Source organism: Pocillopora damicornis, chromosome 4 (genome assembly GCF_964200805.1).
Source record: "Pocillopora damicornis chromosome 4, jaPocDami1.2, whole genome shotgun sequence".
Classification (NCBI taxonomy): Eukaryota; Metazoa; Cnidaria; class Anthozoa; order Scleractinia; family Pocilloporidae; genus Pocillopora; species Pocillopora damicornis.
The window spans coordinates 23,661,014-23,682,880 of NC_142673.1; the positions used below are offsets into that span (position 1 = coordinate 23,661,014).

At 40.3% G+C, this 21,867-nt stretch overlaps 2 protein-coding genes and 1 long non-coding RNA gene across 4 annotated transcripts; 2 read left to right on the forward strand and 1 right to left on the reverse strand.

The window, feature by feature from the left end:
* Window positions 1-199: 199 nt before the first annotated feature.
* LOC149047319 (uncharacterized) lies at window positions 200-5,954 on the reverse strand. Of its 2 annotated transcripts, XR_016185717.1 has the most exons (6): window positions 4,552-5,954; window positions 3,936-4,004; window positions 3,398-3,484; window positions 2,748-2,868; window positions 1,099-2,379; window positions 200-997 (listed from the first exon to the last, which is right to left on the reverse strand). It is a non-coding gene; the product is annotated as an uncharacterized LOC149047319 (long non-coding RNA). The 2 variants fall into 2 exon arrangements; XR_016185716.1 differs by having other exon boundaries at window positions 200-2,379.
* A 2,546-nt stretch (window positions 5,955-8,500) lies between these two features.
* LOC149047320 (uncharacterized) lies at window positions 8,501-9,001 on the forward strand. The gene has a single exon (XM_089204246.1). It carries the CDS (start codon window positions 8,501-8,503, stop codon window positions 8,999-9,001), a length of 501 nt encoding a protein of 166 aa, XP_089060372.1.
* A 36-nt stretch (window positions 9,002-9,037) lies between these two features.
* On the forward strand, window positions 9,038-9,886 carry LOC149047321 (uncharacterized). Its single transcript, XM_089204247.1, has one exon. The coding sequence runs from the start codon at window positions 9,038-9,040 to the stop codon at window positions 9,884-9,886; it is 849 nt and encodes a 282-aa protein (XP_089060373.1).
* Window positions 9,887-21,867: the final 11,981 nt, after the last annotated feature.

Below are 21,867 nucleotides of genomic sequence, written 5' to 3' on the forward strand. Positions count from 1 at the left end.
TATTGCCTAGGATTAAAACACAGAGTAAAATAGGTTCGTTACTAAGATTAGAAACTGTTTCCAGTTATCTTTGAAGGAATGCTGTGATATGATTGGTACGAGATACATCGGTGCGAACGAAATACCACTCTATACGCTGACACAGAGTAATCAAATTTTTTTTTATTATCCAAAAAATAGCATTAAAGAAATCCCCTCTTTTCCCTGCTGTTTGCTAACTCTTGCCTTATTTGTTTAGCTTTTGACAGCCATTGATACCATAACTTTAAAACTGCTGATAAACACATGATGCACTGACATCACAACTTTTAAACTGTTTTCTCGTTGACAAAATCATGATGCGTTGAGACCACAACTTTTAAACTGCTTTCTTGTTGAAAGCACGTCATGCTATGACACCACAACTTTTAAACTGCTTTTTTGTTGACGAATACATGATGCATTGACGCCACAACTTTTAAACTGCTTTCCTGTTAATAAAAACATGATGCACTGGTACCACAACTTTTAAACTGCTTTCTTGTTGACAAACACATAATGCATTGACACCACAACTTGTAAACAGCTTTTTTGTTGACAAACACATGATGCACTGATACCACAACTTTTAAACAGCTTTCTTGTCGACAAACACATGATGCATTGATACCACAATTTTACAACTGCTTTCTTGTTGACAAACACATGATGCATTGACACCACAACTTTTAAACAGTTTTCCTGTTTTCAAACACATGATGCATTGATACCACAACTTTAAAACAGCTTTCTTGTTGACAAACATATGAGGCATTGATACCACAACTTGTAAACAGCTTTCTTGTTGACAAACACATGATGTATTGAAACCACAACTTTTAAACTGCTTTCTTGTTGACATACACATAATGCATTGACACCACAACTTTTAGACTGCTTTCCTGTTGATAAAAACATGATGCATTGGCACCACAACTTTTAAACTGCTTTCTTGTTGACAAACACATAATGCATTGACCTTTACAACTTGTAAACAGCTTTTTTGTTGACAAACACATGATGCACTGATACCACAACTTTTAAACAGCTTTCTTGTTGACAAACACATGATGCATTGACACCACAACTTTTAAACTGCTTTCCTGTTGACAAACACGATGCATTGACACCACAACTTGTAAACAGCTTTCTTGTTAACAAACATGAGGCATTGATACCACAACTTGTAAACAGCTTTCTTGTTGACAAACACATGATGTATTGACACCACAACTTTTAAACTGCTTTCTTGTTGCCATACACATAATGCATTGACACCACAACTTTTAGACTGCTTTCCTGTTGATAAAAACATGATGCTTTGACACCACAACTTTTAAACAGTTTTCCTGTTGTCAAACAAATGATGCATTGATACCACAACTTTAAAAAGCTTTCTTGTTGACAAACATATGAGGCATTGATACCACAACTTGTAAACAGCTTTCTTGTTGATGAACACATGATGCATTGACACCACAACTTTTAAACTTCTTTCTTGTTGACACACACATAATGCATTGACACCACAACTTTTAAAATTCTTTCTTGCTGCCAAAGACATGATGTATTGACATCACAACTTTTAAACTTCTTGTTGTCAAACACATGATGTATTGACACCACAACTTTTAAACAGTTTTCCTGTTGTCAAACACGATGCATTGATACCGCAACTTTTAAACAGCTTTCTTGTTGACAAACATATGATGCATTGATACCACTACTTGTAAACAGCTTCCTTGTTGACAAACACATGATGCATTGACACCACAACTTTTAAACTGCTTTCTTGACATACACATAATGCATTGACACCACAACTTTTAAAATTCTTTCTTGCTGCCAAAGACACCAAAGACATGATGCATTGACACCACAACTTTTAAACTTCTTGTTGTGAAACACATGATGCATTGACACCACAACTTTTAAACAGCTTTTTTGTTGACAAACATATGATGCATTGATACCACAACTTGTAAACAGCTTTCTTGTTGTCAAACACATGATGCATTGACACCACAACTTTTAAACAGCTTTCTTGTTGACAAACATATGATGCATTGATACCACAACTTGTAAACAGCTTTCTTGTTGTCAAACACATGATGCATTGACACCACAACTTTTAAACAGCTTTCTTGTTGACAAACATATGATGCATTGATACCACAACTTGTAAACAGCTTTCTTGTTGTCAAACACATAATGCATTGACACCACAACTTTTTAACTTCTTTTTTGTTGTCAAACACAAGATGTATTGACACCACAACTTGTAAACTGCTTTCTTGTTGACAAGAAATAGTTCAGAAATAGAAGGTGGGTTTGTAAGCCAAATCCTGCAAAGAAAAACACCTGGAAAAAGATAGAGAAGAAAAATGTGATATCACAGAAGCATAGACACAGACTGTCAGTTTAATCAAAGTTTCATTTGATAAGCAGGAGCAAAGTTAATTTATTCCACTGAAAGATTTCATCTTTAAATTCGTACAAATTAAGTTATTATATGGTTTTTTCTCTTATCCGTGCGTGTGATAAGTTCCTTTTAGAGCTCAAGCTTTTGTAAGCTGTGAGTTTCAAATTTTTCCTTAATAGGAATAAAGACTGAAAATAAGAGCACTTGAAGCAAATGACTTGCACCACAATTGCCGTCATCAATCAGTGCAAAGGATGACATTAAGTTACAACTAATATCTTCACCACACAAGAAGAGATAAACGTACTCTATCAGGATTTCTTATTCCATTCTGACCAGAGCAGCTAAACATGTAGTACTTTCTGATTTCTGTGATCCAACTTGTCGCCAAAGAGTGAAATGTCCTTTACAGAAACACGATCCTTGCACTGAAAAACAAACAAGAATGCTTTAAGTTAATGACTTGTGTTTATACACTTTCACGTAAAATCAAAATTTCTTCAATTCTTTCTCTTTCTGTTATAAATAACTTAATACTAAACTTCCAAAAACAAGGGAATCATTAAGAAATAAACATATAAATAAATTACCAGATATTTATTCCTTCTATTTGTATTTCATCAAGTGTCATTCTTATAGAAGTTTCCTTTCATCAGACAGGGATGTTTAATTATCTACAAGATAATACTACATTTTTTTTTTTAATTCTCTTGTTTTGTTGTGAGTTTTACTATTCTCCTTTTTTCATCGTGTTAAATGTTAGGCTTAAAATGGTTGACTCTAATCTTACTCCTTTTCCAGAAATAGGCATTTCATGATAGTCCCTGAAATATACTTTCAGTTTTAATTCAAAAAATCAGATGCATTTTAAATCTTTACTTAAAGGTGACCCACTAAATGACTTGAACAGCTCAACCATACTTGATTAATTTTCAATGTCTCTTATTCAATTATTACCTAAACAGCTAAGCAGCTCTCATTGTAGGTAAAGCTCTGTTGATTGGTCCTCTAAATGGTTAACCACAATAACTGCATCTGAAAAACCTTTTGATGGCACAGTCAAGAAGCAAACAATAAACGATTGTTGTGTGAGATATAATCAACAACTGCACAAGATTCGTAAACATCAGCAGGTATATTATCAAACAGCAACATCAGCAGATCTGAGGTTTGAATCCTCTTGAATGTCAACCAGAAATTGTCATCTGACAAAGGTCGACCCACTATGTTTTTTCTGCTCAGTTGGTAGAGCATGTGATACCGATTTTACTCAATCTGAGGTTTGAATCCTCATGTAAGTTTACCCTATACTCAGCTGTGGGAATATTTGTAGTGTTGTTGACTAAAATGAGGTTTGAATCCTCAAGAATGTCCACCTAAATTTATTCTTCTGCTCACCTGGTAAAGCAGGTGGCAAAGTTTTAAGGTCTGAGGTTTGAATCCTCATGATCGTTCCCTTGTCATGTTTTTACTTTTGCTATCATCTATGTGGTACCTTTTGATTTCTGTGATCCAACTTGTCGCCTGAGAGTGAAATATCCTTTGCACAAACACGATCCTTGAGCTGAAAAACAAATAACAATGCTTCAAGTTAATGACTTATGTTTATACACCTTCACATAAAATCGAAATCTTTAGAATTCATTCTCGTTCTGTTCTTCAACCCTTAGCACTTAACTTCCAAAAATAGGCTAATTAATTGAAAAATAAACATTTAAATAATCAACTAAGAATTTAAAAGAGGGGGGAAAAATTGTCTTCTGCACAAGCTATATATATTTTAATTTTTTGTACATCAAATGTCATCCATATAGAAATTTTACTTTGATCAGGCAGTGATTATTAATTATATACAAGTGTTTTTCCCCTTATCTTTGAGTCTCATTCTCCGTTTTTTTTTCGTGTTAATGTTAGGCTTAAAAGGGGTTCTGACCCTAATCTGTCTTCTATTCCAAAGATACACATTTCATGATAATCCTTGAAATATACTTGCAGTTTAAATTCAAAATTTCAGATGCATTTTAAATCTTTACCTAAAGATGACCCACTAAGTGACTTGAACAGTTCAACCATACTTAATGAATCTTCAATATCTATTATTCAATCCTCACCTAAACAGCTAAGCAGCTCTCATTTTGGTAAAGCTCTGCTGATTGGTCCACTAAATGCTGACCGCAATAACTGCATCTGAAAAACCTTTTGATGGCATACTCAAGAAGCAAACAATACAAAATTGTTCGCGTGAGATAAAAACAACAACTGCACGAAATTCGTAAACGTCAAAAGGTATATTATCATACAGCAACATCGGTAGATCTGAGGTTTGAATCCTCGTGAAAGTCGGCCAGAAATTTTCATTTCATAAAGTTCGATGCACAAAGTTTTTCCTGCTCAGCTGGTAGAGCATGTGATACCGATATTGCTCCATCTGAGGTTTGAATCCTCAAGAACGTTTACCCAGAAATTTGCCTTTCTATACTCAGCTGTACGAACGTTTTGTAGCGCTGTTGACATAAAATGAGGTTTGAATCCTCAAGAATGTCCATCCAAATTTCTTCTTCTGCCCAACTGGTAAAGCAGATTGCGAAGTTTTAAGTTCTAAGGTTTGAAGCCTTATGGTCGTTGACACAGCTGATTATTTTTTGTGCATGACCTTTGCATCGGTCAGCAGGTAGAGTACCTAACAGCAACATCGGTAGATCTGAGGTTTGAATCCTCATGAAAGTCGACCAGAAATTATTATTTTCACACCTTGTATATGTAATCTCATACAAAGGTCGACCTACATTTCGTCTCAGCTCAGCTGGTAGAGCATTTGTTACTGTAGTGTGACCTTCAAGAATGTTCTAGAAGTAGCTGTGTCATACTGAGTCATCCCCGAATCAATATATAAATAGAATCTGCTGTAATAATACGGAACGTTCTAGATCCTCAACCGTACCTATAAACGCCGAGCTTGTAACTAGATGTAGCGAGTAGTTTAGTTGCTGGTATAGCCCGACAGATATCAATAAAGGTGAATGCTGCAGAATACAAGACGTCCACACTTCATGGTGTCAGGAAGTGGATTACAAAACTGAAGATAAATTTCGTCGATCCAAGCGAAGACAGAAGAATTAGTCGCGGGCACTAAAAGAATCCAGCGGTGTTATTGGACAGACCAACATTGCCACTTGTGAAATTTGAAGTAAATTTCGAGGTTCACACATTGAGGAAACTGCATTTCTGCGAAATTCCAGAGACTAGCATACACTTAACGAACGTCTCTCGAGGACAACAAAAGAATTAACAGGATGGATGATCAAGAGGACCCTCCGGTGCAAGAGAATCCTCCAGAAGTACCTCTAACGCAACCTATTGTGCTACCTTCACAGATGATGATATACAGTCAGTTACCAAAGCCACCCCCAATGAGTCTCAAGGGGATCCTGGCAGAGAACTGGGCTTTTTTCAGAGAGAGTTAGGAGAGCTATAAGATAGCAACTGAACTTGATAGGAAACCCAAACCAGTCATTTTGGAAACTCTTAAGATAGTTCTGGGAAGAGAAACTTACCAAATAGCTAAAAAACTGCCTGTAGCTGATCGCACAGATCCTGATAGTTTCTTGCAGGCCCTGACGTAGCATTTTGAACCACAGAGGAATACCATTTTTGAGCGTTACGATGAAAACATCGATCAATACCTGAACCGACTGCGAAAGCAAGCGTCAACCTGTGCTTATGGCTCTCTGTGTGACGAACTGATTCGAGACAGACTGGTCATTCGAATCAAAAGCCATGAAGTCAGAAGACGACTACTCCGTGATAAGGCTCTCACTCTCAATACAGCCCTAAGCATAATTAGAGCTGCAGAAACAGCTAGCGATCGACTGAAAAAGATTGATGGAGAAATAGAAACTTCAGCACACGCTGTCAAGTACAAAGAAAAGAAACCAGACTTGACACGACGAGTCTAAGCGGTGCAACAATGTAAATATTGTGGAACGTACCACAATTTACGCTAGTTATGGAAAAAATGCAGCAAGTGTAACATGAAGAACCATTTTGCTAAGATGTGCAGAAGTCGAGATCAAGAATCTCAACGGAGAACACAGAAACCTGTGAGGAGCTTTTCCAAGAAACCCACGAGGAGAATTCATCGAATTGAAGAAGTCGAACCAGCGATCACTGATGATGAAGTTTACTGCAAGCATTCAGTCATTGACAGCAGCCGTTCTAAATACATGATTGAACCTCAGCTGAGAAGTGAACAGACAAGTAATTGGATTGAGGTGACCATGCAGATTGATAGCGGATCAGAGGCTAATTGTTTGAGAATGGAAGATTTTGTAAAGATTCAAAACCGACCAGATTTGAAGAAAACTCGTGCCATTTTGAAAGTGTACAATGAAGAACGTGTGTTTCCCAAAGGTGAAGTCTACCTTGACATCCAGATTGGTGGAAAAATAACCAGTGCAAAATTCTTAGTGATTGATGATGCTCCAAGTTCACCGTTCTCAGGAAAAACATGTGAAGAGTTGGAACTCCTGTCTATTAAAAGAGAATTACTCGTCGACTCAGTTTCTGACGTGGAAAGGTTGACCAAGGATGCTATTTTACGAGAACACAACGATGTATTCACTGGGCTGAGGTACATTGGAAACTACAAGACTAAACTGACAGAAGAAGCAGTACCGAAACAAGATGCGCCTAGAACCGTATCCGTCGCACTGAGAGACGATCTCAAGAAGAAACTTCATGAAATAGAGCAGAAAGGCCACATAGCGAAAGTTGATGAACCAACAGACTGGATGAGCAGTGCAGTATATGTGAATAAGCGGAATGGCCAACTACCTGTTTGCCTGGATCCCAGAGAATTGAACAAGCATGTCAAAATACCAAAGCTTTGCCTTCCAACCATCGATGATGTGACCTCCAAGCTTGCTAAAGCACAAATGTTTACAGTCCTGGACGCTAAAGATGGGTTTCTGCGAGTGAAGCTTGACAAGGACTCTAGAAAATAAACAACATTTCACACTCCTTTTGGTAGATACAAGTGGCGTAGTATGCCCTTCGGCATATGTAGTGCATCAGAAGAATTTCAGAGACATGTAAATGAGGTCATTGAGGGCCTAGAAGGAGTTGCTGCTACAGCTGATGACCTGTTAGTAACTGGAGCAGGAAACACCCATGTAGAAGCCTTAGCAGACCATGACAGAAATCTGATTGCGTTGCTACAGAGATGCAGGGAGCGAAACTTCAAACTGAACAAGGACAAGTTCGTCTTCAAACAAACAGAAGTCGAAGTACTGGGATCATATCTTGACTTCTGATGGTATTTTACCACACCCGGCCAAAGTTGAGGCCATCACTTAGATGCCGATACCACGCAGTAAGACTGAGGTGAAAAGACTACTTGGAATGATCAATTATCTGGGCAAATTTTTACCTCAGCTCTCTGACGTATCTGAACCTCTCAGAAACCTAATCAAGGAGCAAAACCAATTCATTTGGTCGAACGTTCACCAAGATGCCTTTAACAAGTTGACTCAGCTGATTTCAGAACTGCCACTACTCCGTTACTACGACTTGGAGGAAACAGTAACAATTGAGACAGATGCAAGTGACTATGGACTAGGAGCTGTTCTGCTTCAAGCCGGCAGACCGGTGGCATTTGCTAGTCGCACTATGACTGAGACTGAGAGACGTTACTCTCAGATCGAGAAGGAAAGCCTCGCACTGGTGTTTGGTTGTACACGATTTGACCACCATCTCCATGGAAGGGAAAACATTACAGCAGTCACAGATCATAAGCCTCTGGAAAACACCATACTTGCCAAAAGTATCAACAGCGCGCCCAATAGGTTACAACGCATGATGCTGCGACTGCAAAAGTACCGCCTGAATATTGTGTACAAAAAGGGAACTTAGATGTAGATAAGTGATCATCTGTCAAGATCTGCCCTCCCAAACAGCCGAACGCAAAAGAAGGAAATAGGTGATTACGAAGTCTTTACAATTCACGCAGAAGAACTTCTCATGAAAGAGATCGAAGGAACAGATCCAAATATCTTTCATAACATGACAGATACAACCCTTCAGAAAGTAATAACAGCAACCTCAAAAGATGGAAATCTCATGACCTTAGCTGACGTTATAGCTAATGGATGGCCTGAGGACGAGACGCAACTACCAAGCAATGTCCAAGACTACTTGCCGTGCAGAAATGACTTAGCAGTTCAGGTTGGAATAATCTACAGAGGAATGAAAGTGCTCATTCCCACGGCTATGCGCCCACAGATGTTAGAAAAAACACACTCCGCTCACCTAGGAGCAGAGCGATGCATGAGACTCGCGAGAGATACATCGTATTGGCCATCGATTCATCATGATATCAAGTATCTCTGCGATATCTGTTCAATTTGTCAGGAAGCTAAGCCAGATCAACTAAGAGAAACCATGCAGAGCCAGCCTTCTTCAAAGAGAAGAGGGCAAATAGTCAGTACTGATCTTTTCGATGTGAAGAAAGACGTCTACTTGATAGTTGTGGATAATCTCACAAAATACTGGGACTTAGAGTAACTGAATGATACTGATGCTGAGTCCACAATCTTACAGATGAAGAAGATTTTCGCCCGGCAGGGAGTCCTTGAGGTGGTGATATCAGACAATGGTCCTCAATATGCTAGCAAGGAACTTAAGGAGTTTTCAAAGAGTTGGAACTTTCATCACTATACCTCTTCACCACACCATCCAAAAGGAAACGGTACAGCGGAAGCTGCACTCAAACAAGCTAAGAGGATACTTAAGGTGAGTCACCACCCCTGGATGGCTATTTTGGAACAAAGGAATACACCTGATGAGTTGGCTTCACCAAATGAGAAATTGAATTCAAGAAGAACAAGAACAGTTATACCAGTGAAATCAGAGTTACTTGAACCCTACGTGATACCAACCTCAAGCATCATACGAGCTTCAGTCAAGAAGAAGCAACAGAACAAGAGGTACCATAATAAGAAAGGAAAGCCGCTACACCCTCTTGTTGTAGGAGATAGTATTCGCGCCAAGATCAGGCCTCACTCGTCGCCCCTGTGGACACGAGGAAGTGTGGTCAGAAGAAAATCTGACAGATCCTACATAGTGAGGGCCGATGGCCGTGAGTACAGGAGACATCGGTGTCACATCAGGAAAACTAGAGAAATGACAATGCCCAAACTCGTTGTTACACACCCTTCTTTAGACTCTCCTGAGGGTCCACCCACACAGTCAGATGCAGCCTTTCCAACTGCCCCACAGCCAAAATTCATAGAATTATCTGGAGTTAACATTGAAACAGGACAAATGCAGTTGAGTGACAGAAAAATTAAATCAAAATCAGAACCAGTACCGATTCGACGAGGCGTAAGAAGATCACAGAGACAAGTCAAGCCAAACTCAAAGTATAAAGACTTCGTTCTGTTTAGATAACCTTAGAGACATTTAAGAGACTGCAAGAACCAATGTGACTTCTCGTGATTTCCTTAATGAACTGTTCGTCAGTCTTTGTAAAGAAGAGAGGATGTAGTGTGACCCTTCAAGAATGTTCTAGAAGTAGCTGTATCATACTGAGTCATCCCCGAATCAATATATAAATAGAATCTGCTGTAATGTTACGGAACGTCCTAGATCCTCGACCGTACCTATAAACGCCGAGCTTGTAACTAGATGTAGCGAGTATTTTAGTTGCTGGTATAGCCCGAAAAATATCAATAAGGGTGTATGCTGCAGAATACAAGACGTCCACACTTCATGCTGTCAGGAAGTGGAATACAAAACTGGAGATAAATTTCGTCGATCCAAGCGAAGACAGAAGAATTAATCGCGGGCGCTAAAAGAATCCAGTGGTGTTATTGGACAGACCAGACGCCTTAACACTGCCACTTGTGAAATTTGAAGTAAATTTCGAGGTTCACACATTGAGGAAACTGCATTTCTGCGAAAGGCAAGAGCCTAGCTTACACGTAGCGAACGTCTCACGAGGACAACAAAAGAATCGACCCTCTGGCGCAAGTGAATCCTCCAGAAGCACCTCTAGCGCAACCTATTGTGTTACCTACACAGATGATGATGTATAGTCAGTTACCGATGCCACCTCCAATGAGTCTCAAGGGGATCCTGGCAGAGAACCGGACTTTTTTCAGAGAGAGTTGGGAGAGTCATGAGATAGCGACTGAACCTGATAAGAAACCTAAACCAGTCATTTTGGAAACTCTTAAGATAGTTCTGGGTAGAGAAACTTACCAAATAGCTAAAAATCTGCCTGTAGCTGATCGCACAGATCCTGATACTTTTCTTGCAGGCCCTGACGCAGTATTTTGAACAACAGAGGAATACTATTTTTGAGCGTTACCTGTGGAAGAATGCCAACTAAGAAAATGGCCACATCGATCAATACCTGAACTGACTGCGAAAGCTAGCGTCAACCTGTGCTTATGGCGCTCTGTGTGACGAACTGATTCCAGACAGACTGGTCATTCGAATCAAAAGCCATGAAGTCAGAAGACGACTACTCCGTGAGAAGGCTCTCACTCTCCATACAGCCTTAAGCATAATTAGAGCTGCAGAAACAGCCAGCGATCAACTGAAAACGATTGATGGAGAAATAGAAACTTCAGCACACGCTGTCAAGTACAAAGGAAAGAAACCAGACTTGACACGACGAGTCTAAGCGGTGAAACAGTGTAAATATTGTGGAACGTACCACAATTTACGCCAGTATCCGGCTTATGGGAAAAAATGCAGCAAGTGTAACATGAAGAACCCTTTTGCTAAGATGTGCAGAAGTCGAGAATCTCAAAGGAGAACACAGAAACCTGTGAAGAGCTTTTCCAAGAAACCTACGAGGAGAATTCATCGAATTGAAGAAGTCGAACCAGCCACCACTGATGATGAAGTTTACTGCAAGTATTCAGTCATTGACAGCAGCCGTTCTAAATACATGATTGAACCTCAGCTGAGAAGTGAACAGACAAGTAATTGGATTGAGGTGACCATGCAGATTGATAGCGGATCAGAGGCTAATTGTTTGAGAATGGATGACTTTGTAAAGATTCAAAACCGACCAGATTTGAAGAAAACTCGTGCCATTTTGAAAGCATACAATGAAGAACGTGTGTTTCCCAATGGTGAAGTCTATCTTGACATCCAGATTGGTGGAAAAATAACCAGTGCAAAATTCTTAGTGATTGATGATGCTCCAAGTTTACCGTTATCAGGAAAAACATGTGAGGAGTTGGAACTCCTGTCTATTAAAAGAGAATTACTCGTCGACTCAGTTTCTGACGTGAAAAGGTTGGCCAAGAATGCTATTTTACGAGAACACAACGATTTATTCACTGGGCTGAGGTACATTGGAAACTACAAGACTGAACTTACAGAAGGAGCAGTACCGAAACAAGATAAGCCTAGAACCGTACCCGTCGCACTGAGAGACGATCTCAAGAAGAAACTTCATGAAATAGAGCAGAAAGGCCACATAGCGAAAGTTGATGAACCAACAGACTGGGTGAGCAGTGCAGTATATGTGACGAAGCGCAATGGCCAACTACGTGTTTGCCTGGATCCCAGAGAATTGAACAAGCATGTCAAAATACCAAAGCTCTGCCTTCCAACTATCGATGATGTGACCTCCAAGCTTGCTAAAGCACAAATGTTTACAGTCCTGGACGCTAAAGATGGGTTTCTGCGAGTGAAGCTAGACAAGGACTCTAGCGAATTAACAACATTTCACACTCCTTTTGGTAGATACAAATGGCATATGATGCACTTCGGCATATGTAGTGCACCAGAAGAATTTCGGAGACATGTAAATGAAACCATTTAGGGCCTGGAAGGAGTAGCTGCTATAGCTGATGACCTGTTAGTAACTGGAGCAGAAAACACCCATCTAGAGGCCTTAGCAGACCATGACAGAAATCTGATTGCGTTGCTACAGAGATGCAGGGAGCGAAACTTCAAACTGAACAAGGACAAGTTCGTCTTCAAACAAACAGAAGTCGAAGTACTGTGGTCATATTTTTACTTCTGAGGGTATTTTACCACACCTGGCCAAAGTTGAGGCCATCACTCAGATGCCGATACCACGCAGTAAGACTGAGGTGAGAAGACTACTTGGAATGATCAATTATCTGGGCAAATTTTTACCTCAGCTCTCTGACGTATCTGAACCTCTCAGAAACCTAATCAAGGAGCAAAACCAATTCATTTGGTCGAACGTTCACCAAGATGCCTTTAACAAGTTGACTCAGCTGATTTCAGAACTGCCACTACTCCGTTACTACGACTTGGAGGAAACAGTAACAATTGAGACAGATGCAAGTGACTATGGACTAGGAGCTGTTCTGCTTCAAGCCGGCAGACCGGTGGCATTTGCTAGTCGCACTATGACTGAGACTGAGAGACGTTACTCTCAGATCGAGAAGGAAAGCCTCGCACTGGTGTTTGGTTGTACACGATTTGACCACCATCTCCATGGAAGGGAAAACATTACAGCAGTCACAGATCATAAGCCTCTGGAAAACACCATACTTGCCAAAAGTATCAACAGCGCGCCCAATAGGTTACAACGCATGATGCTGCGACTGCAAAAGTACCGCCTGAATATTGTGTACAAAAAGGGAACTTAGATGTAGATAAGTGATCATCTGTCAAGATCTGCCCTCCCAAACAGCCGAACGCAAAAGAAGGAAATAGGTGATTACGAAGTCTTTACAATTCACGCAGAAGAACTTCTCATGAAAGAGATCGAAGGAACAGATCCAAATATCTTTCATAACATGACAGATACAACCCTTCAGAAAGTAATAACAGCAACCTCAAAAGATGGAAATCTCATGACCTTAGCTGACGTTATAGCTAATGGATGGCCTGAGGACAAGACGCAAGTACCGCCCAATGTCCGAGACTACTGGCCGTATAGAGATAATCTACGGAGGAACGAGAGTGCTCATTCCTACGGCTATGCGCCCACAGATGTTAGAAAAAACACACTTCACTCACCTAGGAGCAGAGGGATGCATGAGACTCGCGAGAGATACATCGTATTGGCCATCGATTCATCATGATATCAAATATCTCTGCGATAACTGTTCAATGCCAGGAAGCTAGATCAAGGAGCAGTACCGAAACAAGATGCGCCTGACCGTACCCGTCGCACTGAGAGACGATTTCAAGAAGAAACTTCATGAAATGGAGCAGATCAACCTAGAGAAGCCATGCAGAGCCAGCCTACTTCAAAGAGAAGACGGGAAATAGTCAGTACTGATCTTTTAAATGTGAAGAAAGACGTCTACCTGGTAGTTGTGGATAATCTCACAAAATACTGGGACTTAGAGCAAATGAATGATACTGATGCTGAGTCCACAATCTTACAGATGAAGAAGATTTTCGCCCGGCAGGGAGTCCCTGAGGTGGTGATATCAGACAATGGTCCTCAATATGCTAGCAAGGAACTTACGGAGTTTTCAAAGAGTTGGAACTTTCATCACTATACCTCTTCACCACACCATCCAAAAGGAAACGGTACAGCGGAAGCTGCACTCAAACAAGCTAAGAGGATACTCAAGATGAGTCACCACCCCTGGATGGCTATTTTGAAACAAAGGAATACACCTGATGAGTTGGCATCACCAAATGAGAAATCGAATTCAAGAAGAACAAGAACAGTTATACCAGTGAAATCAGAGTTACTTGAACCCTTCGTGATACCAACCTCAAGCATCATACGAGCTTTAGTCAAGAAGAAGCAACAGAACAAGAGGTACCATAATAAGAAAGGAAAGCCGCTACACCCTCTTGTTGTAGGAGATAGTATTCGCGCCAAGATCAGGCCTCAGTCGTCGCCCCTGTGGACACAAGGAAGTGTGGTCAGAAGAGAATTTGACAGATCCCACATAGTGAAGGCCGATGGCCGTGAGTACAAGAGGAATCGGTGTCACATCAGGAAAACTGGAGATATGACAACGCCCAAACTCGTTGTTACATACCCTTCTTTAGACTCTCCTGTGGGTCCACCCACACAGTCAGATGCAGCCTTGCCAACTGCTCCACAGCCATAGAAGTACCTGGAGTCAACATTGAAACAGGACAAATGCAGTTGAGTGACAGAAAAATTAAATCAAAATCAGAACCAGTACCAATTCGACAAGGCGTAAGAAGATCACAGAGACAAGTCAAGCCAAACTCAAAGTACAAAGACTTCGTTCTGTGTAAATAACCTTAGAGACATTTAATAGACTGCAATAGGCAATGTGATTTCTCGTGATTTACCTAATAAACTGTTCGTCGGTTTGTAAAGAAGAGAGAATGTAGTGTGACTTTCAAAAATGTTCTAGAAGTAGCTGTGTCATGCTGAGTCATCCCCGAATCAATATTTAAATAGAATCTGCTGTAATGTTACGGAACGTTCTAGATCCTCGACTGTACCTATAAAAGCCGAGCTTGTGACTAGATGTAGCGAGTAGTTTAGTTGCTGGTATAGCCCGACAGATATCAAAAAAGGTGTATGCTGCAGAATACAAGACGTCCACACTTCAGTTACCGATATTGCGAACTATGAGGTTTGAATCCTCACCTCAATTAACCTAAATCTTTTCTTCTACTCCGCTGTGAGAACATTTTGTAGCCATGTTGACTATAATGAGGTTTGAATCCTCACGAATGTCCACCCAAATTTCTTCTTCTGCCACATTCACCACAAATTTGTATTTCTACTCTGCTGTAAGAACGTTTTGTAGCGACGTTGACTATAATGAGGTTTGAATTCTCAATAATGTCCAAGAGTGTTTGAATCCTCACAAGGGACTCAGATTGTCATGATTTTTCTTTTACTATCTAATATGCGGTACCTTGTGATTTTTGATCCAACTTGTCGCCTGAGAGTGAAATGTCTTTTACAGAAACACAATCCTTGAGCGGAAAAACAAATAAGAATGCTTCAAGTTAATGACTTATGTTTATACACCTTCACATAAAATCAAAATCTCTAAATTTCATTCACCTTCTGTTGTAAATTACTTAATAATTACTTAATTTCCAAAAATAGGTAAGCTTATTGAGAAATAAACATATGAAAAAATTACTAGGAATTTAAAATTTTTTTTTATCGTGTTAATGTTAGGCTTAAAAGGGTTCTGACCCTAATCTTTCTTCTTTTCTAGATATAAGCCTTTCTTGATAGTCCTTGAAATGTACTTGCAGTTTAAATTCAAAATTTCAGATGCATTTTTAATCGTTACTTAAAGGTGACCCACTAACTGACTTGAACAGCTCATCCATACTTAATGAATTTTCAATCCTTACCTAAACAGCTAAGCAGCTCTCATTATAGGTAAAGCTCTGTTGATTGGTCCACTAAATGACTGGCCACAATAACTGCATCTGAAAAACCTTTTGATGGCATACTCAAGAAGCAAACAACATACAATTTTTAGTGTGATACAGAAACAATAACTGTACGAGATTCGTAAACGTCAGCAGATACATTATCAGACAGCAACATGTGTAGATCTGAGGTTTGAATCCTCGTGAGAGCCGACCAGACATTTTCATTTTGCAAAGGTCGACACACTTTATCTTCTGCTCAGTCGGTAGAGGATATGATACTGATATTGCTCCATCTGAGGTTTGAATCCTCAAGTACAGTTACCCAGAAATTTGCCTTTCTATACTCAGCTGTGCGAGCGTTTTCTGGCGTTCTTGACTAAAATGAGGTTTGAATCCTCACGAATGTCCACCCAAATTTCTTCTCCTGTCCATCTGGTAAAGCAGATAGCGAAGTTTTATGGTCTAAGGTTGGAATCCTTATGGAAGTTGACTAAGTTGTTGCTTTTTTTGCTTACCTAATACAGTGATGAGCAACTTCCCCGAGAGATATTTTGGATTGATTTATCCTTGTGGTCCCTCTCAAGTTAAGCTCTGGAAGCTTCAGTCGCCATCATTGAGTTATGCAGAGACCAATTTGTCTCTTTCTTTATAGTTAAGATGGACCGGCAATGGTTTTTGTATTTCTTTGACTTTGGATGTCAAATATACCGGAGAAAGGAGAAATACAATCCCCGCTTGAATAAAGACACAGTCCTCTGGTGGTTACAGCCGACAACCGAAATGGGTCTGGCCTCCGGGTTTGAGACCTATTTAACGGCTTATTGCTCATATCAAAAACAAAAGAAAGATAAATAAAAAAAAAAACAAAAGCAAAAGCGATACGAGCTCACGCCGAGGTACCAGAGGGTAAGACCGAAGTATGGGCAATCTGCACTGCACCTCTCCTCGGGACGCGAAAATAGACAAGCACCGAGTGGAACGCACGAAACTTTCCACCCAGCTAGGATCGCCTTTCATGGGCGGACTGCTTGAGGTTCGAATCCTCACAAGGGACTCAGATTGCCTTTTTTTTTCTTTTACTATCCTATCAATGGCACCTTTGATCTCTGTGATGCACCTTGTCGTCTCAGAGTGCAATTTCCTTTACAGAAACACGATCCTTGAGCTGAAAAAGAAACAAGAGAGCTTTAAGTAAATGACTTGTGTTTCCAGACTTCCACATAAAATCGAAATATCCTAAACTCATTCTCTTTTTGTTTTATATGACTTGATATTAAACCTTCAGAAAGGGGGACTCATTGAGAAATAAACATGATTAAATTACTACAAATTTAAAAGAGGGAGGAAATATGTCTAATTCACAAGCTGCATATCTTTTCTATTTGAAGCACATCGAGTGTCATTCTAAGATAATTTTCCTTTAATCAGACAGGGATGTTTTATTATATTCAAGCGTTTCTTTGTTTAAATTTAATTCGTATGTTTTGTTGTGAGTTTTATCATTCTCCGTTATTTCTTTCATCGTGTTAAATGTTAGGCTTAAAATGGTTCCATATATAATCTTACTCCTTTTCCAGAAATAGACATTTCATGATAGTCCTTGAAATATATTTGCAGATGAACTGACTTGAACGGCTCAACCGTAGTTGATGAATTTTCAAATATCTCTTATCCAATCCTTACCGAAACATCTAAGCAGCTCTCATTACAGGTAAAGCTCTGTTGATTGGTCCACTAAATGGCTCACCGCAATAACTGCATCTGAAAAACCTTTCCATGGCATACTCAAGAAACAAACAATAAATTGTTAGTGTGAAATAAAAACAACAAATGCGCGAGATTCGTAAACGTCACCAGATATATTATCAGGCTACAACATCGGTAGATCTGAGGTTTGAATCCTCTTGAACGTCGACCAGCCATTTTCGTTTCATAAACGTCGATCCACAAAGTTTTTTCTGCACAGCAGGTAGAGCAGGTGATACCAATATTGCTTCATCTGAGGTTTGAATCCTCACGCAAGTTTACCCAGAACATTTGCCTTTCTATACTCAGCTGTGCGAACATTTTGTAGCATTGTTGACTACAATGAGGTATTAATCCTCAAGAATGTCCACCCAAATTTCTTCTTCTGCCCAGCCGTGGTAGAGCAGATGACGAAGTTTTAAGGTCTAAGGTTTGAAGCCTCATGGTCATTGACACAGCTGATTATTTCTTGTGCATGACCTTTGCGTCTATCAGCAGGTAGAGTACCTAACAGCAACATCGGTAGATCTGAGGTTTGAATCCTCATGAAAGTCGACCTGAAATTATTATTTCACACCTTTTTTTTGTGTAATCTCATAAAAAGGTCGCCCTACATTTCGTCTCAGCTCAGCTGGTAGAGCATTTGTTACTGTAGTGTGACCTTCACAGAAGGAGCAGTACCGAAACAAGTTAAGCCTAGAACCGTACCCGTCGCACTGAGAGACGATCTCAAGAAGAAACTTCATGAAATGGAACAGAAAGGCCACATAGCGAACATTGATGAACCAACAGACTGGATGAGCAGTGCAGTATATGTGAAGAAGCGCAATGGCCAACTACGTGTTTGCCTGGATCCCAGAGAATTGAACAAGCATGTCAAAATACCAAAGCTCTGCCTTCCAACCGTTGATGATGTGACCTCCAGGCTTGCTAAAGCGCAAGTGTTCACAGTCCCAGACGCTAAAGATGAGTTTCTGCGAGTGAAGCTAGATGAGCACTCTAGCAAATTACCAACATTTCACACTCCTTTTGGTAGTTACACCAGAAGATTTTCAGAGACATGTAAATGAAATCATTGAGGGCCTAGAAGGAATAACTGCTATAGCTGATGACCTGTTGGTAACTGGAGCAGGAAACACCCATGAAGAAGCCTTGGCAGACCATGACAGAAATCTGATTGCGCTGCTACAGAGATTCAGTGAGCGAAACTTCAAACTGAACAAGGACAAGTTCGTCTTCAAACAACAGAAGTTGAAGTATTGTGGTCATATCTTGACTTCAGAGGGTATTTTACCAGACCCAGCCAAAGTTGAGGCCATCACTCAAATGCCGAGACCACGCAGTAAGACTGAGGTGAGAAGACTACTTGGAATGATCAATTATCTGGGCAAATTTTTACCTCAGCTGTCTGACGTATCTGAACCTCTCAGAAACCCAGCCAAGGAGCAAAACCAATCCATTTGGTCGAAAGTTCACCAAGATGCCTTTAACACGTTGACTCAGCTGATTTCAGAACCGCCACTACTCCGTTAGGTACGACTTGGAGGAAAAAGTAACAATTGAGACAGATGCAAGTGACTATGGATTAGGAGCTGTTCTGCTTCAAGCCGGCAGACCAGTGGCATTTGCTAGTCGCACTATGACTGAGACTGAGAGACGTTAATCTCAGATCGAGAAGGAATGCCTCGCACTGCTGTGTGGTTGTACACGATTTGACCACTATCTCCATAGAAGAGAAAAGATTACAGCAGTCACAGATCATATGCCTCAAGAAACCATACTTGCCAAAAGTATCAACAGCGCGCCCAAGAGGTTACAACGCATGATGCTGCGACTGCAAAAGTACCGCCTGAATATTGTGTACAAAAAGGGAACTCGATGTACATAAGTGATCATCTGTCAAGATCTGTCCTCCCAAAAGGCCGAACGCAAAAGAAGGAAATAGATGATTATGAAGTCTTTACAATTTACGCAGAAGAACTTCCCGTGAAAGAGATCGAATGAAAAGATCCAAATATCTTTCATAACATGTCAGATACAACCCTTCAAAAAGTACTAACAGCAACCTCAAAATATGGAAATCTCACGACCTATTTTTTGGAACAAAGGAATACACCTGATGAGTTGGCATCACCAAATGAGAAATTGAATTCCAGAAGAACAAGAACAGTTATACCATTGAAATCAGAGTTACTTTAAGCATCATACGAGCTTCAGTCAAAAAGAAGCAATAGAACAAGAGGTACCATAATAAGAAAGCAAAGCCACTACCCCCTCTTGTTGTAGGAGATAGTATTCGCGCCAAGATCAGGCCTCAGTCGTCGCCCCTGTGGACACAAGGAAGTGTGGTCAGAAAAGAATCTGACAGATCCTATATAGTCAAGGCCGATGGCCGTGAGTACAAGAGGAATCAGTGTCACATCAGGAAAACTAGAGAAATGACAACGCCCAAACTCGTTGTTACAGACCCTTCATTAGACTCTCCTGTGAGCCACCCACAAAGTCAGATGCAGCCTTGCCGACTGCCCCACGGCCAAAGTTCATAGAATTACCTGGAGTCAACATTGAAACAGGACAAATGCAGTTGAGTGACATAAAAATTAAATCAAAATCAGAACCAGTACCAATTCGACAAGGCGTAAGAAGATTACAGAGACAAGTCAAGCCAAACTCAAAGTATAAAGACTTCGTTCTGTGTAAATAGCCTTAGAGACATTTAATAGACCGCAATAGGCAATGTGACTTCTCGTGATTTCCTTAATGAACTGTTCGTCAGTCTTTGTGAAGAATAGAGGATGTACTGTGACCTTCAAGAATATTCTAGAAGTAGTTGTATCATGTTGAGTCATCCCGAATCAATATATAAGTAGAATCTGCCGTAATGTTACGGAACGTTCTTGATCCTCAACCGTACCTATAAACGCCGAGCTTGTAACTAGATGTAGCGATTAGTTCAGTTGCTGGTATAGCCCGACAGATATCAATAAAGATGTATGCTGCAGAATACAAGACGTCCACACTTCATGGTGTCAGGAAGTGGATTACAAAACTGAAGATACCTTTTGTCGATCCAAGCGAAGACAGAAGAATTAATCGCGGGCGCTAAAAGAATCCAGCGGTGTTATTGGACAGACCGGAAGCCTTAACACTGCCACTTGTGAAATTTTAAGTGAATTTCGAGGTTCACACATTGAAGAAACTGCATTTCTGCGAAAGGCCGGAGCCTAGCATACACTTAGCGAACGTCTCACGAGGACAACAAAAGAATTAACAGGATAGAGGATCAAGAGGACCCTCCAGTGCAAGAGAATCCTCCAGAAGCACCTCTAGCGCAATCTATTGTGCCACCAACACAGTTGATGATGTACAATCAGTTACCAAAGCCACCTCCAATGAGTCTCAAGGGGAACCTGGCAGAGAACTGGACTTTTTTCGGAGAGAGTTGGGAGAGCTATAAGATAGCAACTGAACTTGATAAGAAACCCAAACCAGTCATTTTGGAAACTCTTAAGATACTTTTGGGAAGAGAAACTTACCAAATAGCTAAAAATCTGCCTGTAGCTGATCGCACAGATCCTGATAGTTTCTTGCAGGCCCTGACGCAGCATTTGAACCACAGAGGAATATTATTTTTTTGAGCGTTACCTGCTGAACAATTCCAACCAAGAAAATGAAAATATCGATCAATACCTGAACCGACTGCGAAAGCTAGCGTCAACCTGTGCTTATGACGCTCTGTGTGACGAATTGATTCGAGACAGACTGGTCATTGGAATCAAAAGCCATGAAGTCAGAAGACGACTACTCCGTGAGAAGGCTCTCACTCTCAATACAGCCTTAGACATAATTAGAGCTGCAGAAACAGCCAGCGATCAACTGAAAAAGATTGATGGAGGAATAGAAACTTCAGAACACGCTGTCAAGTACAAAGAAAAGAAACCAGACTTTACACGACGAGTAGAAACGGTGAAACGATGTAAATATTGTGGAACGAACCAAAATTTGCGCCAGTGTCCGGCTTATGGAAAAAATTCAGAAAGTGTAACATGATGAATCATTTTGCTAAGATGTGCAGAAGTCGAGATCAATAGTCTCACAGGAGAACGCAGAAACCTGTTAAGAGCTTTCCAAAGAAACCTACGGGGAGAATTCATCGAATTGAAGAAGTCGAATCAGCAATCATTGATGATGAAGTTTACTGCAAGTATTCAGTCATTGACAGCAGCTGCTCTAAATACATTATTAAACCTCAGCTGAGAAGTCGACAGACAAGTAATTGGATTGAGGTGACCATGCAGATTGATAGCGGATCAGAGGCTAATTGTTTGAGAATGGAAGAT

Bases quoted from the DNA above. Each gene is read 5' to 3' on its own strand.
- LOC149047321 (XM_089204247.1), top strand. From the start codon at position 9,038: ATGAAGAAGATTTTCGCCCGGCAGGGAGTCCTTGAGGTGGTGATATCA.
- LOC149047320 (XM_089204246.1), top strand. From the start codon at position 8,501: ATGACAGATACAACCCTTCAGAAAGTAATAACAGCAACCTCAAAAGAT.